The 12,614-nt window shown below is 46.7% G+C and overlaps 1 protein-coding gene across 6 annotated transcripts in view; it reads right to left on the reverse strand.

Annotated features, from left to right (window-relative positions):
* The window catches only part of Tp53bp1 (tumor protein p53 binding protein 1), a 90,150-nt gene that overhangs the window by 9,020 nt on the left and 68,516 nt on the right, over positions 1-12,614 (reverse strand). For 4 of the 6 annotated variants that reach the window (XM_075961922.1, XM_075961921.1, XM_075961924.1 and 1 more), the window contains 5 exons: positions 7,660-8,149; positions 5,682-5,834; positions 1,508-1,779; positions 792-941; positions 129-559 (listed from right to left, as the gene is read on the reverse strand). In XM_075961922.1, coding sequence (XP_075818037.1) covers positions 129-559; positions 792-941; positions 1,508-1,779; positions 5,682-5,834; positions 7,660-8,149 — 1,496 coding nt within the window. The remainder of the gene's footprint in view (positions 1-128; positions 560-791; positions 942-1,507; positions 1,780-5,681; positions 5,835-7,659; positions 8,150-12,614) is intronic. The other 2 variants (XM_075961926.1, XM_075961925.1) reach the window with 1 other exon arrangement.

Below are 12,614 nucleotides of genomic sequence, written 5' to 3' on the forward strand. Positions count from 1 at the left end.
TGGAATCTCTGACTTGAGAGATCCAGAAAAACAGCAAGGCTGGGGAGGAATGTCTGGGTAACTGCTGACAGGGTGGACAATAGGCAACAGGCACAGTACATCCATAGGGACTCTGCTTGCTTTATTACCTGCACTGAAATACTCATCTTCTGAGAGGGCTGTCACTTCAGTGTCCAGGGGTATGGGGTCACACAGGAGAATGTCTTTGCCCAGCACATCACATTCATACCCATCATCAAAGAGCAGCTTGTACTTCCCAGCGCCAACATCTCGTGTGATTTTCCCAGAGTAAAAGTAGCCATTGGATGACCACTTGGCCACAACGCGGAGCCCTACAAAGCTGTTTCCTGGAGATGAGGCATCCAAGCCATCAGAAGAAGCAGTAGCAGCCTGAAAAGGAATCTCTGGAGAATCACTCCGGCGCGAAGCACCAGAACCTGTATCCATTCGTTTGGCAGAATCTGGCACACGGGGCATAATTCGGGTGAAGGACTTGTCATCTGGTGACATGTTAGGTGAAATGTCTTCTATGCCCAAAGGACCAGACACAACTGTTTCTCTAAAGACAGATAAGAGAAGTAAGTGAGACCAAGAAAGAACCTGTCTACCAAACCCACTTTTTCCCTATAGGTCTCTTCAACCCGTTTTTTATTAATCCTATCGCAGGCACGAGCCCAATCTCAGGGACCTCACGTAGTCAGTGTGAGCCCTTCCTCTCCCTCTGGAACCCCATGTACTCTCTAGTCTCCTCTTCTCTCTACTCCCCCTTATTTTCAGCACTACCCAGGTACCTGGTTCCAGTGGTCCGAGAAGGTGGGCGGCCCCTTCGACCACGCCCACGAGGCGTGACTGGAGCCTTCCCTCCCTGTCTGATGCCAAGGCCTGCATCACCATCTTCCTCACACACTGGTGCCCCTGTCTGACTGATCCCTTTTCTAGGACTAGAGAATGAACACAGGTTAGTTCGACAGCAGCTGCTAAGGAATGCATCCCTTACCATCTCCCCAGGACCTTCCAACTATATGCCAGGCCACGTGTGCAACTCCTCCAGGGCAAAACCAATCAGCAAACCTCAGCCAGGGAGCAAGGGGGACGGGAGAAAAGGACCCCTTCCTGTATAAAAGTCTATTCCCTCCTGACATAGTTTCCTGCTGCTGCTATTTAAGATGCCACACCCATTTCTGCCCTGCCTTCTCCTCTACTGCAGGCTCTGGATACCCATAGAGCAGACCAAAAACCAAGGAGATACAGCACAATGGGGGCCCGTTCCAAACATCCTATATTCCCAACCAAAATAGGGATAAGTTGCAGAATATAGGAATGGCAGGAACATGTATCCAGCATTCCCAACATCCCCTAAGGGGCTTCTCTGCTCACGCGGCTCCTCTCCCAGCAGCCCCAGACAGGAAGGAAGAGGCATGGATTTATCCCATTTCTTCTTCTGCTGTGATATTCAAAGGTTAGTAACCCTGCCCCTGCGGGGTCTCTCTGCAGACCCTGTATGCACCTCAGTTTTCCTGGCCCTCCTCGGGAACTGGGTAAGGCAAAATCGGCAGCTTCTGTCGCGCTGTTCTTCCCTTTGAGTGGCCCGGCTCCTCGCCCTGAGCTGCCACTGCTGTGCATGGCTGAGAGGCTTGTCCCGCTTGATGTGTGGTGGGAGCTGGAGGCCTTGGAGGAAAAGGAGCTGATGTCCCCCAAGTCCCCAGAGGACCCTCCCGTCTGGGAAGGGGAAACTTCTGTCTCACACTCCTGACATTCCACAATTGGTTCTTCAGTCTCCTGCAGGGAAGAAGCAGACAGGGAAGCTAGAAGAAGCCACACTAACACAAAGCTAAGTGATGGCTGAGAAATCCTAGAGACTGCAGGGAACCTCACTTCAGCCAGGTGTCTGTGTTGAGTCATGGCTACATAAAAATTTTCAAAGCATAGCCAGGTATGGCGCACACACCTTTAATCCTAGTACTTGAAAGGAGAGGCAGGGGGGCTGTGAGACTGAGACCAGCTGGTCTACAGAGCAAATTTCAGGCCAGCTAGGCCTACACAGTGAGACCCTGTCTCAAAATTAATTAAGTAGGGGCTGGAGAGATGGCTCAAAGGTTAAGAGCATTGCCTGCCCTTCCAAAGGTCCTGAGTTCAATTCCCAGCAACCACATGGTGGCTCACAACCATCTGTAATGGGGTCTGGTGCCCTCTTCTGGCCTGCAGGCATACACACAGAATATTGTATACATAATAAATAAATATTTTTTAAAAAATTAATTAAGTAAATAATTTTTAAAAAAACTTGTCCAAAGCTACTGAACTAAACATTTAACATCCATTACATGTAGCAAAAAAAAAAAAAAAAATTAAGGAGAAAGAAACCTTTATACGGCGTGTGAAGGTAAAGTCTTTTCATCGAGCAAGCTCACAAGTGTTGACTACTATAGCAAGGGTTTTAACCCAGGGACAGAAGCCATTTCCCTGTCAGAGAGCTAAGGAGGACAGTGAAAAGGAGTGGTCAGGAGCTGTTCTGGGGGCATCATTAACAACAGTTCTTTATAATAATAAATATAATATAGTAAATATTATGTTTACTTATATAATAAATATAATAATAAAATAAATATAATTTATATTTATATAAAATAAATATATTTATAATAAATAATAAAAATAAATATAATAATAAGTGACCAAGCAGCCAGGTGGTGCTGGCACACACCTTTAATCCCCACAATTGAGAGACAGAGACAAGAGGATCTCTGAGTTCAGTGCTAACCTGGTCTACAGAGTGAGTTCCAGGACATCCAAGGCTACACAGATAGATCCTGTATATCAAAAAACCAAACAAAGAAAAAAAAAGTGACCAGGGAAACAAAATTATTTGCAAAAATAGACAAAAATTAGTATTAGTGTTTGGAAAAATGAAGACAGAAAACATTATTGGAGCTGTGGGTGCAGCTCAGTGGTAAAGTCAAATTTCCAAACTGAGGGACTCTTGGTAGCCCCAACGTGGTAAACAGGCTCTGGCAGCCTTGCCCTTCCCCCCATCACCTCTGCCTTGTTAAAAACAGATTACATTGTGAAAGCTAGCCACCAAGGCCGATTCCTTTTTGGCCACTTCTTTCTCCTGAGGCTGATGACCAAGGTCCAGCTATCAAAAGCCTCCTTTGGTTGTCCTAACTAACCCGCCCAATCAAAATTAAACACCTCATCCTAATACGGGGTTTCTCCTTTTTTTTTCTTTACCTTTAAAAACCGTCATGAAGCCAGGCGATGGTGGCGCACGCCTTTAATCCCAGCACTTGGGAGGCAGAGGCAGGCGGATCTCTGTGAGTTCAAGACCAGCCTGGTCTACAAGAGCTAGTTCCAGGACAGGCTCCAAAACCACAGAGAAACCCTGTCTCGAAAAACAAATAAATAAATAAATAAACAAACAAACAAACAAACAAACTGTCATGTGCCTATGGGTCTTGGCTTTCTCCTCTCTATTCAAAGGAATCCTTTGTCCTGCAGGACAGTTATCCCTTCCCCCTTTCCCTTGGTCCTTTTCCTTCTATCTCCTCTCTCTGTCTCTTATTCCTTGGCTTTGTCCCTCTGGGCAAATCTCCTTTGTGCCAAGAACTTGGTCTTGGGGTCCCTTCACAGTCTGTGCTCATCCCACATGGGGAGAGGGCACACATTCTCATGGAAGTACATGCTGAGTGTGGTGCCGCACACCTTTAATTCCAGCACCAAGAAGCAGAGGCACATGGATCGCTGTGAGTTCAAAGCCAGCCTGGTCTACATGCTAAGTTCCAAAACAGTAAAAGCTATATAATGAAAACCTGTTTCCAAAAAATTAATAATAAAGAATTTTCAATACGTACAAACCACAAGAACGTGAAACCGGCTTCAACTTATACGTGCACTCGGGCGGCAACTAGTGAGACCTGGAGCATGGGAAGGAAAGGGATCTGGGGCTAAGACAACACCCTGACAGGCACAACATAGGGAAATGGGCATACATGATCCAGAAGTTTACACAGGTAAACATTCCAACTGTGCCAACTGTGCTAACTGACGCAGCATGGAGAAGGAAGGCTCCTCTCAGCCAAGTCCAGTCTCTCCACAATGACAACCATCACACAGTTATGTAAGGTAAGCAAATAGCACACTTCTATTTCTCCCTTCTGGAAAATTTCTCCTTTAAGAATCCATGGTTGGGGGCTGGAGAGATGGCTCAGTGGTTAAGAGCATTGCCTGCTCTTCCAAAGGTCCTGAGTTCAATTCCCGGCAACCACATGGTGGCTCACAACCACCTGTAATGAGGTCTGGTGCCCTCTTCTGGCCTGCAGACATACACACAGACAGAATATTGTATACATACCAAATAAATAAATATAAAAAAAAAAAAAACCTAATTTAAAAAAAAAAAAAAAAAAAAAAAAAAAAAAAAAAGAATCCATGGTTGGGGAGAGGGCAAGGAGAGATAGCAAGATGGCTCCTCAGATGCCTAATGACCAAGAACCACATGAAGAAAGCTGATAAAGCTGTCCTCTGATCCACACATGGGCGACTTTACACACACCCCCACAAATACACACACTACATACATGTTAAAATGAAAAGAATCCAAGGTGTAGTTCAGCTGGTAGCCTGCTCCCCTCACGCACAGGTGGCCCTATATTTGTCATTAATACAAACTAAGATGGAGACAGAAACATCCAAGTTCAAGACCAGCTACATAGGAAGTTAAGAGATTTGAGCTACACAAGCAAAACCTTTTCTAAAGAAAGAAACAAACCAGGTAGGCAGTGGTGGCGCACACCTTTAATCCCAGCACTCGGGCAGAAGCAGGCAGATCTCCTGAGTCCAAGGCCAGCCTGGTCTACAGAGGAAGTTTCAGGATAGCAAGTCAGGGATATACATACAGAAGAACCCTGTCTCAAAAAACAACCCAAAAACAAACACAGAAACGGAGGGAGGGAGGGAAGGAGGGAGGGAAGGAGGGAGGGAGGGAGGGAGGGAGGGAGGGAGGGAGGGAGGGAGGGAGGAAAAAAGAGTCTTGGGGAGATAGTAGCTCATGCCTTTAAGAAGCAGGTGGATCTCTGTGAGTGTGAAGCCAGCCTGGCCTACATAGGGAGTTTCATGACGCTTGGATTATGTAAAAAGACCCCATCTCAAAAGCAAAAAAATAAATAAAAAGAAAGAATTGAAGGAAAACAATGTCAGTGCCTAGCTGTAGCACAATTAATAAAAAAACCCAGAGACAGAAATTGGGGTTCAACCCGAAGGTCAGAAAAGCAAAACAGCCAGCCACTGGTTCTCACCTCTCTACCTCAGTCTGAAATGGCAATCCTGCCAGGATCTCAGAATAAGACTGAGCTGAGACCTGTCTCCTCCCGTTTTATATTCCTCTCTAGTGCTGGCGTGTACCACTACTGCCCAGTTTCTATGGCAGTGTGGCTACTGGGACTAAAGTGTGTGTCACCACTGCCTGTCTGTGAGGCTGGTCAGTGCAGCTGTTTAACTCTCTGAACTTCAGGAAAGCTTCATTTATTAAAATACCAATGAAATGTCACTACACCTGGCAGCACAGGAAAGGAGTGACAGGCTGAGAAAGGGAAAAGGGAGGGGAAAAGAAGAAGGGGAGAGAAGGGAAAGAAGGGTGGGCAAAGGGGACTGGAGGAGGAGGAAAAGGTAGGCCCAGGTGTTACCTCGGTGACTTTCCTTTCCACTTCTGTCCCGTCCACGTAGTAAACATCTGTGATGACACGGGTGACAAGCGTGCGGACTTCACGGATTGTCCTCATGTGACGATGTAAGACATGGCCGTGTGGAGGCTGGGGCATTTCAAATTCTTCTTCTCCCTACAACAAAAGAGAGGGCACAGTAAGAAGAGAACCAACAGAGCAGTCATAGCTCTTAAGCTAAACTGTCGGATGAACGCTGTTCAGAGAGCTCATGAACCGGACATACTACTTATTCCATTTATTTCAGTAAGACTGAGGCTGGAGAAGTCTGTGGCAGTCTGGCTTGATCCATACTATAAAGCTCAGTCACAGTATCGAACACATTATTTTTAGATTTTTCATCTATCTATCATTTAGATTTTCTGTTGTTTCTTTGTATAGTTCAGACTTACCTTCAACTATGTACCCCAAGCTGCTTTCTCCAACTCCTGATCCTCCTGCCTCAGCCTCTGATAAGTATATTCCACCACACCCAGCTAATCCGTCTAATTCTCATGACAATAGTGCTTGACCTAAAAAGCAGGTGCTCTTTAATCTTTAGAGAAGACCAGAATCACCTATTAACCCATCAGTGAAAACCAGTTCATTAACAGAAAAATCACATTGCTTCTCCAGAGATTAAATACAAAACGCTTTCTTGTTTTGTTTTTTTGAGACGGGTTTCTCTGTGTAATAGTCCTAGCTGTCCTAGAACTCTCTCTGGTCTTGAATTCAGAGATCCGCCTACCTCTGCCTCTCAAGTAAGTGCTGGGATTAAAGGCATGTGCTACCATTGCCCAGTGAAATCCTGGTCTACAGAGAGAATTCCAGGACAGTGAAACTCTTAATCTGTTCCCATGAATAGATTGGGGTTTTGTTACTTTGTTTAGACATGCGGTTTCCCTATGCAAACAGGCTGGGCTCACTCCCAGAGATCCACTTGCCTTTGCCTCCTCACCAATATGTACTGCCTGGTTTTAAATCAACTTAACACAAGCTAGAGTCATCTGGCAGAAAGGATCCTCAGTTAATAAAATGCCTCCATAGAGCTAGGCGGTGGTGGCGCATGCCTTTAATCCCAGCAGTGAGGCAGAGGCAGGCGGATCTCTGTGAGTTCAAGAACAGCCTGACCCACAAGAGCTAGTCCCAGGACAGCTAGGGCTGTTACACAAAGAAATGCTATCTTGGAGGGAGAGGGGAATTCTATAAATAAGATCTGGCTCTAGGACATTTTCTTAGTGATTGATAAGGAAAGGCTCAGCCCATTGCGGGTGGTGACTCCCCCGGGCTGGTAGTGTGATTCTCTAAGAAAGGTTAAGCTAGACATCATGAGCAAGTCAGTGGTGAGCTGCCCAGCATGGATGCTGAGACCTGAACCCAATCAGGTCCTCTGTAAGAGCAATAAGCAGCTCCCAACCTGCTGGGCCATCTCTCCAGCCCCTAACACCTTTTTTAGCAGGAGAAACTATTTCTTAAATGCATTTTTTCATTCTGTATTACACGATAGTAACAGTTATCAAAGGTGGTTGCTGAAAACACCCAGAACAACCACTAGGTAGGAGCTAGAGAGATGGCTCAGTGGTGAAGAGAACCAGAGTTCAGTTCCCAACACCCACACTGGGAGACTCAGAAATGCCCTAAGTCATTGGATACAGCACCCTTTGTGGGACTCTGTCACTTGCACTAATGTCACATTCTCTCTCTCTCTCTCTCTCTCTCTCTCTCTCTCTCTCTCTCTCTCTCTCTCTCTCTCGTTCTCTTGCAGAGAAGGTAGGTTTGACTCCCAGCACTCCCATGGTAGCTCCAGTTCCAGAGGATCCGACATCTTATTCTGTCCTCATGGGCACCTGCACTCACATGGCATCCAACACAGTAACACACATGCTCACACGCACACACACCCACACCCATAAGATTGTTACTGGAGTCTGCGGCTGGCTCCGGAGCCCCGCTGTGTGCGCACCTGGCTGTGGAGGGACTCGGTATCGTCCACAGGAGCGCCGCTCTGTTTCTCCCCACTGCCCCGCTCGGTCTGCACAGTGGCATCTTGTTTCCCAGAGTTCTGGTCCACGGTACTGGTGCCCTGCTCACATACACTCTTCACAGTCTGGGTTGCTGCTGAAACAGTTTCTGGGGCACACAGGGAATGGTCCATGGTCTGGATTCCTACGTTACTCTGGGCAGGCCTTTCCAACAAGACCTTACACGGTGTTTCCTGGTGAGCACTCAGTCCTCCTAGCAGGTCTGTTTCCATAACTTCTCCTTGAGGGCTGAATGACCCCTGGGTGGCTCTCTGCTGGGAAATAGGCGACACAGAGTCCTCCGAAGCAGCAGCATCCTGGACTGGCCCAGTGGGCCTCACAGGCTGCTCACTCTGCCTGAGCTTAGAGGCACCATCCAGTTTTTCTTTGTCCTCTTCTTGAACACTTGGAAAATGGAGCATTTCATTTGTCCTGAAAATGAAACAAGGACATTCTGTAGCATGGTCTGGATGCAGCTTATTCCTCTGAGCAGTACGATGGTACTACACCTCTATCATCCCAGCACCCAGCAGGCTGAGCATCATCGGACAACTAGGGAGGTCTACAATGCAATACTCTCTCAAACATAAAACGATAAAAATGAAGTAACTCCCATACATGAGATAAAAAATAAAAGCTAAGTTCAATTGTGTACAGTATTCTAGAGGTGGACCTCTGGGAGGGCATTGAGATCTGACAAGGTCAGCCTGGAGAGATGGCTTGGAGGCTAAGAACACTGGCTGCGCTTCTAGAGGTCCTGAGTTCAATTCCCAGCACCCACATGGTAGCTCACAACCACCTGTAATGAGATCTGGTGCCCTCTTCTGATGTGCCGGCGTACATGCAGTCAGAACACTGAATACATAATAAATAAATAAAAACCTTTAAAAAAAAAGATCTGACAAGGTCACAAGGTAGGGCACTAATGAATGAACACTGGCAGCTTCGTAAAAAAGGCAGATCTGCGGGCACGGTGGCACGTGCCTTTAATTCCAGCAGCCAGGAGCAAAAGCAGATGGAGCTCTAGGGTTTCAAGGCCACCCTAATTGACTAGAGAATCTCAGGCCAGTCAGGGCTGCATAGTAAGAACCTGTCTCAAAAGAAAGAGACACATGGCCTCCCTCTTATTCCGTATGTCCTGTAGTATCTTGGAAGTCCAGCACTGAGAAAGTCATCACTGGATGCAGTCCCTTAATCTTTTTTTCTTTTTCTTTTTTTTTTTTTTTGAAACAGGGTTTCTCTGTGTAACCCTGGCTGTCCTGAAATTCACTCTGTAGACCAGGCTGGCCACCTTCCTCTGCCTCCAGAGTGTTGGGATTAGAGGTGTGTGCCACCACCACCTGGCGCTTAATCTTTAAAAGCACAACTGTGGGTCAAAATGAACCTCCTTTCCTCAGTTTCTTCCAGCTGTGGTCTCATCAACAACAGGAAAACGAGCCAAGTAAACTAAAAAACACACAAGAAAACGAGGCTGGTAACAAGATACAAAATTCTTACAAAGCCCCAGGAAGGACATTTAATCGCTCCACTCAGGATTCAGAGGCAGGCAGATCACTGTGAGTTACAACCCAGCCTGGTCTACATCACAAGTTCCAAGACAGCCAGGGATATGTAATGAGACTGTAAAGAAAGAAAAGAAAAGAAAGGAAATGAAAGGAAAGGAAAGGAAAGGAGAAAGGAAAGGAAAAAGGAAAGGAAAGGAGGAAGGAAAAGAAAGGAAAGGAGGAAGGAAAGGAAAGGAAAAAGGAAAGGAAAAGGGGAAAAGGAAAGGAAAGGAAAGGAGGAAGGAAAGGAAAGGAGAAAGGAAAGAAAAGGAAAGGAAAGGAAAGAAAAGGAAAGGAAAGGAAAGGAAAAAGAAAGGAAAAAGAAAGGAAAAAGAAAGGAAAAAGGAAAGGAAAAAGGAAAGGAAAGGAAAGGAAAGGAAGCAATTTGTCCTGAAGTCTCATTTGGATTGATGAATGGTTCTAACATTCTTTACTAACTCCTACAACGATGTATGTTTAGAAGGAATACAATCTTCACGACCATGTATGAGGTCTGCCCTCTGCTGAATTTAGAAGAAATACAATCTCCAAAGAAAGGTTGCAGGTAACAGTCTGGTCTTCCCAGGTCAAAGGTCATTTGGTGGTCACATGTTCAGTACTTCAGTGCTGGGCTCCCTATCAATACATCTATACCTGACCACTTCAGCATAACTGTAAGGGAGTGCTTAAGATATGGCCCAGCCCTTCATTATTAGTCTTTTCATTTGGGAGCCTGTGTGTCTTTTTTCTTTATTTTTTTAAGATTTATCTACTAGTTATGTATACAGTATTCTGCATGTGCGGCCTACAGGCCAGAAGAGGGCACCAGATTTCATTACAGATGGCACCATGGGGTTGCTGCGAATTGAACTCAGGACCTCTGGAAGAACAGTCAGTGCTCTTAACCTCTCTGAGCCACCACTCCAGCCCCAGAACCAGTGTGTCTTAATTAGGCTTCTATTGTCGTGACAAAGACCATGACCAAAGCAACTGGGGGAGGAGAAAGTTTATGTGGCCTACAAGCTACCATCCATCTTCAAGGGAAGCCAGGACAGGAACGCAGAGCAGAAACCTGGGAAGAGGAACCAAAGCCGAGATCAAAGAAGAAACGCTGCTTACGGGCTTGCTTCCTATGTCTGGTTTCTTGTAGACCCAAGACCTCCTGTTCAGGAGTGGCGGCACCGACCACAGCGAGTGAGCCTTCCACATAAATCACTAACCAAGAAAATGCTGCCACAGACATGCCCACGGGCTCTCTCAGTGAGTCCCTCTTCACAGACGTCTAGATTTCTGTGAAACTGACAAACAATAACCAGCACACTGACTGACTGACGTATCCTTTCCGCATCACCCGCATGTTGCCTATAAGCCAAATACCACAGTACCCAAAGCGACTGGAGATCTTAAATGCTAACAGTTCTCTCGAGTAAGAAACCACGCTAAAGCTGGTGGTGGTGCACATCTTTAATCCCAGCACTCAGAAGGCACGGGGATCTCTGAGTTTGAGGCCTGCCTGGTCTACAGAGTGAGTTCCAGGATAGCCAGGGCTACACAGAGAAACCTTTCAAAAAGAAAGAAACAAACAGACCCAGGCTAGCCCTAAGCAGGCTGCACATAACCTGTCGTATCTGGATATCTGAATGCTAACCCTCAAGCTCCACAGGAGACAGGCTGTCTTAGCTCAGCCTCTGTGGCTGTGACAAAACAGACCAAAAGCAACTTGGGGGAAGGAAGGGATTTATCTGGCTTACAGATTCAGTCCGTCTCAAGGGAAGCCAGGCTAGGGACTCACGGCAGGACCTGGAGGCAGGAACTGAAGCAGAGACCGGGGGAGTGCTTGCTTCTTACTGGCTCGGCTTCCTCTGGAGCGCTCAGTCACCTTCCTTATACCACCCAGGCCCACCTGCCTAGAGATGTAAGCACCCACAGTGAGCAGGACCATTTAAGCACAATTAAGAAAAGGCCTCACAGACGTGGCCACAGGCCAGTTTAATCAGGAAAGTCCTTCAGCTGAGGCTTCCCCTTCCCAGGTGACACAGGTCTGTGTTAGGCTGACATCTGAAGCTAACTATGACAAAGGCTAACTCTGAACAAGAATGGATATTCTATAAATCAATAAACTACAAAAATCAGGAAGCTACTGCCGTATTACGTAAACATAAATGGAAGTATTTTCAGGCTTCATCACATGTAAGTAGTCAGAACAAAGGAGAAATAATCCACCAAGTGTGGCGGCCATGGCTGTAATTCCTGCTCTCAGGAAGCTTGAGGCAGGAGGATTGTTCCGACTTTAAGGCCTTCCTGGGCTACACGGCTGAGTTTTAGGTTGGCTTGAAACTTTCTAAAGTCTATTTTCTTAAAAAAAAAAAAAAAAAAAGCCACTCTGAACCAACAGTGCCCCAGTTCTTGAAGGTTACATCACAGGTATCAGAGACTTGGAAACCAGGCTTTATTCTTACCACGAGTTTCAGCCAGAGAAAAACAAAGCTTGGCGCTCTCATTCACAGCAGCTGAGTCTGCCTAGGTGGCCATGAGCTTGCTGGGCAGCCCCTCCCGGGTCACGAGTAAAGAACAGAGGTTTCACAGGTTTCTGTCACCCAGCACCATGTACTACCAGGCGATGGACCTAACAGCCTTCTACCTAAGAGGGGCATCTTGGTTAATAGAGCCTGCGCCCTATTTGTCAGGAGCACTGGCTGGGTGAGGATACAGGGTCCGCTGAGGAAGAGGACAGAAAACACCACAAGGAAACACATGAGGAACAGTTACATCTTCCTGAGATTTATGGGTGATCATAAAATGTCAAGGTGCTGAGCATAGCGGACTAACACACAGCAGTGGCAGAAAACAAAGCAATGAAACAGCTGACCTTCACATTCATGGTTAACCTTTAAGAGGACAAACACACAAGTAAACAAGCTGCCACTGCTTCCCACCCTAAAACAAGCTTGTACATTTTACCTCACACGATGACAGAAGGAATCCCAGACCCCAGCCTCCCAGGAGATGGCACAGAGAGGAACGGCCTTTGGGAACTATCCCATCATGAAGGTGGAGGAACGGCCTTTGGGAACTATCCCATCATGAAGGTGGAGGAGCGGCCTTTGGGAACTATCCCATCATGAAGGTGGAGGAGCGGCCTTTGGGAACTATCCCATCATGAAGGTGGAGGAACGGCCTTTGGGAACTATCCCATCATGAAGGTGGAGGAGAGGCCTTTGGGAACTATCCCATCATGAAGGTAGGACGGCCCTGAAGCTGTGAGTGTGCCTGTGGAAACTCAACCCCAGGACCTCCCTTGCAGGAAACGGCCTTCTCCACACAACAGCCTACCAGCTTTTATCTAAAATTATGGGATGGCCCTGACCCCACGA

Source organism: Microtus pennsylvanicus, chromosome 2, assembly GCF_037038515.1.
Source record: "Microtus pennsylvanicus isolate mMicPen1 chromosome 2, mMicPen1.hap1, whole genome shotgun sequence".
Classification (NCBI taxonomy): Eukaryota; Metazoa; Chordata; class Mammalia; order Rodentia; family Cricetidae; genus Microtus; species Microtus pennsylvanicus.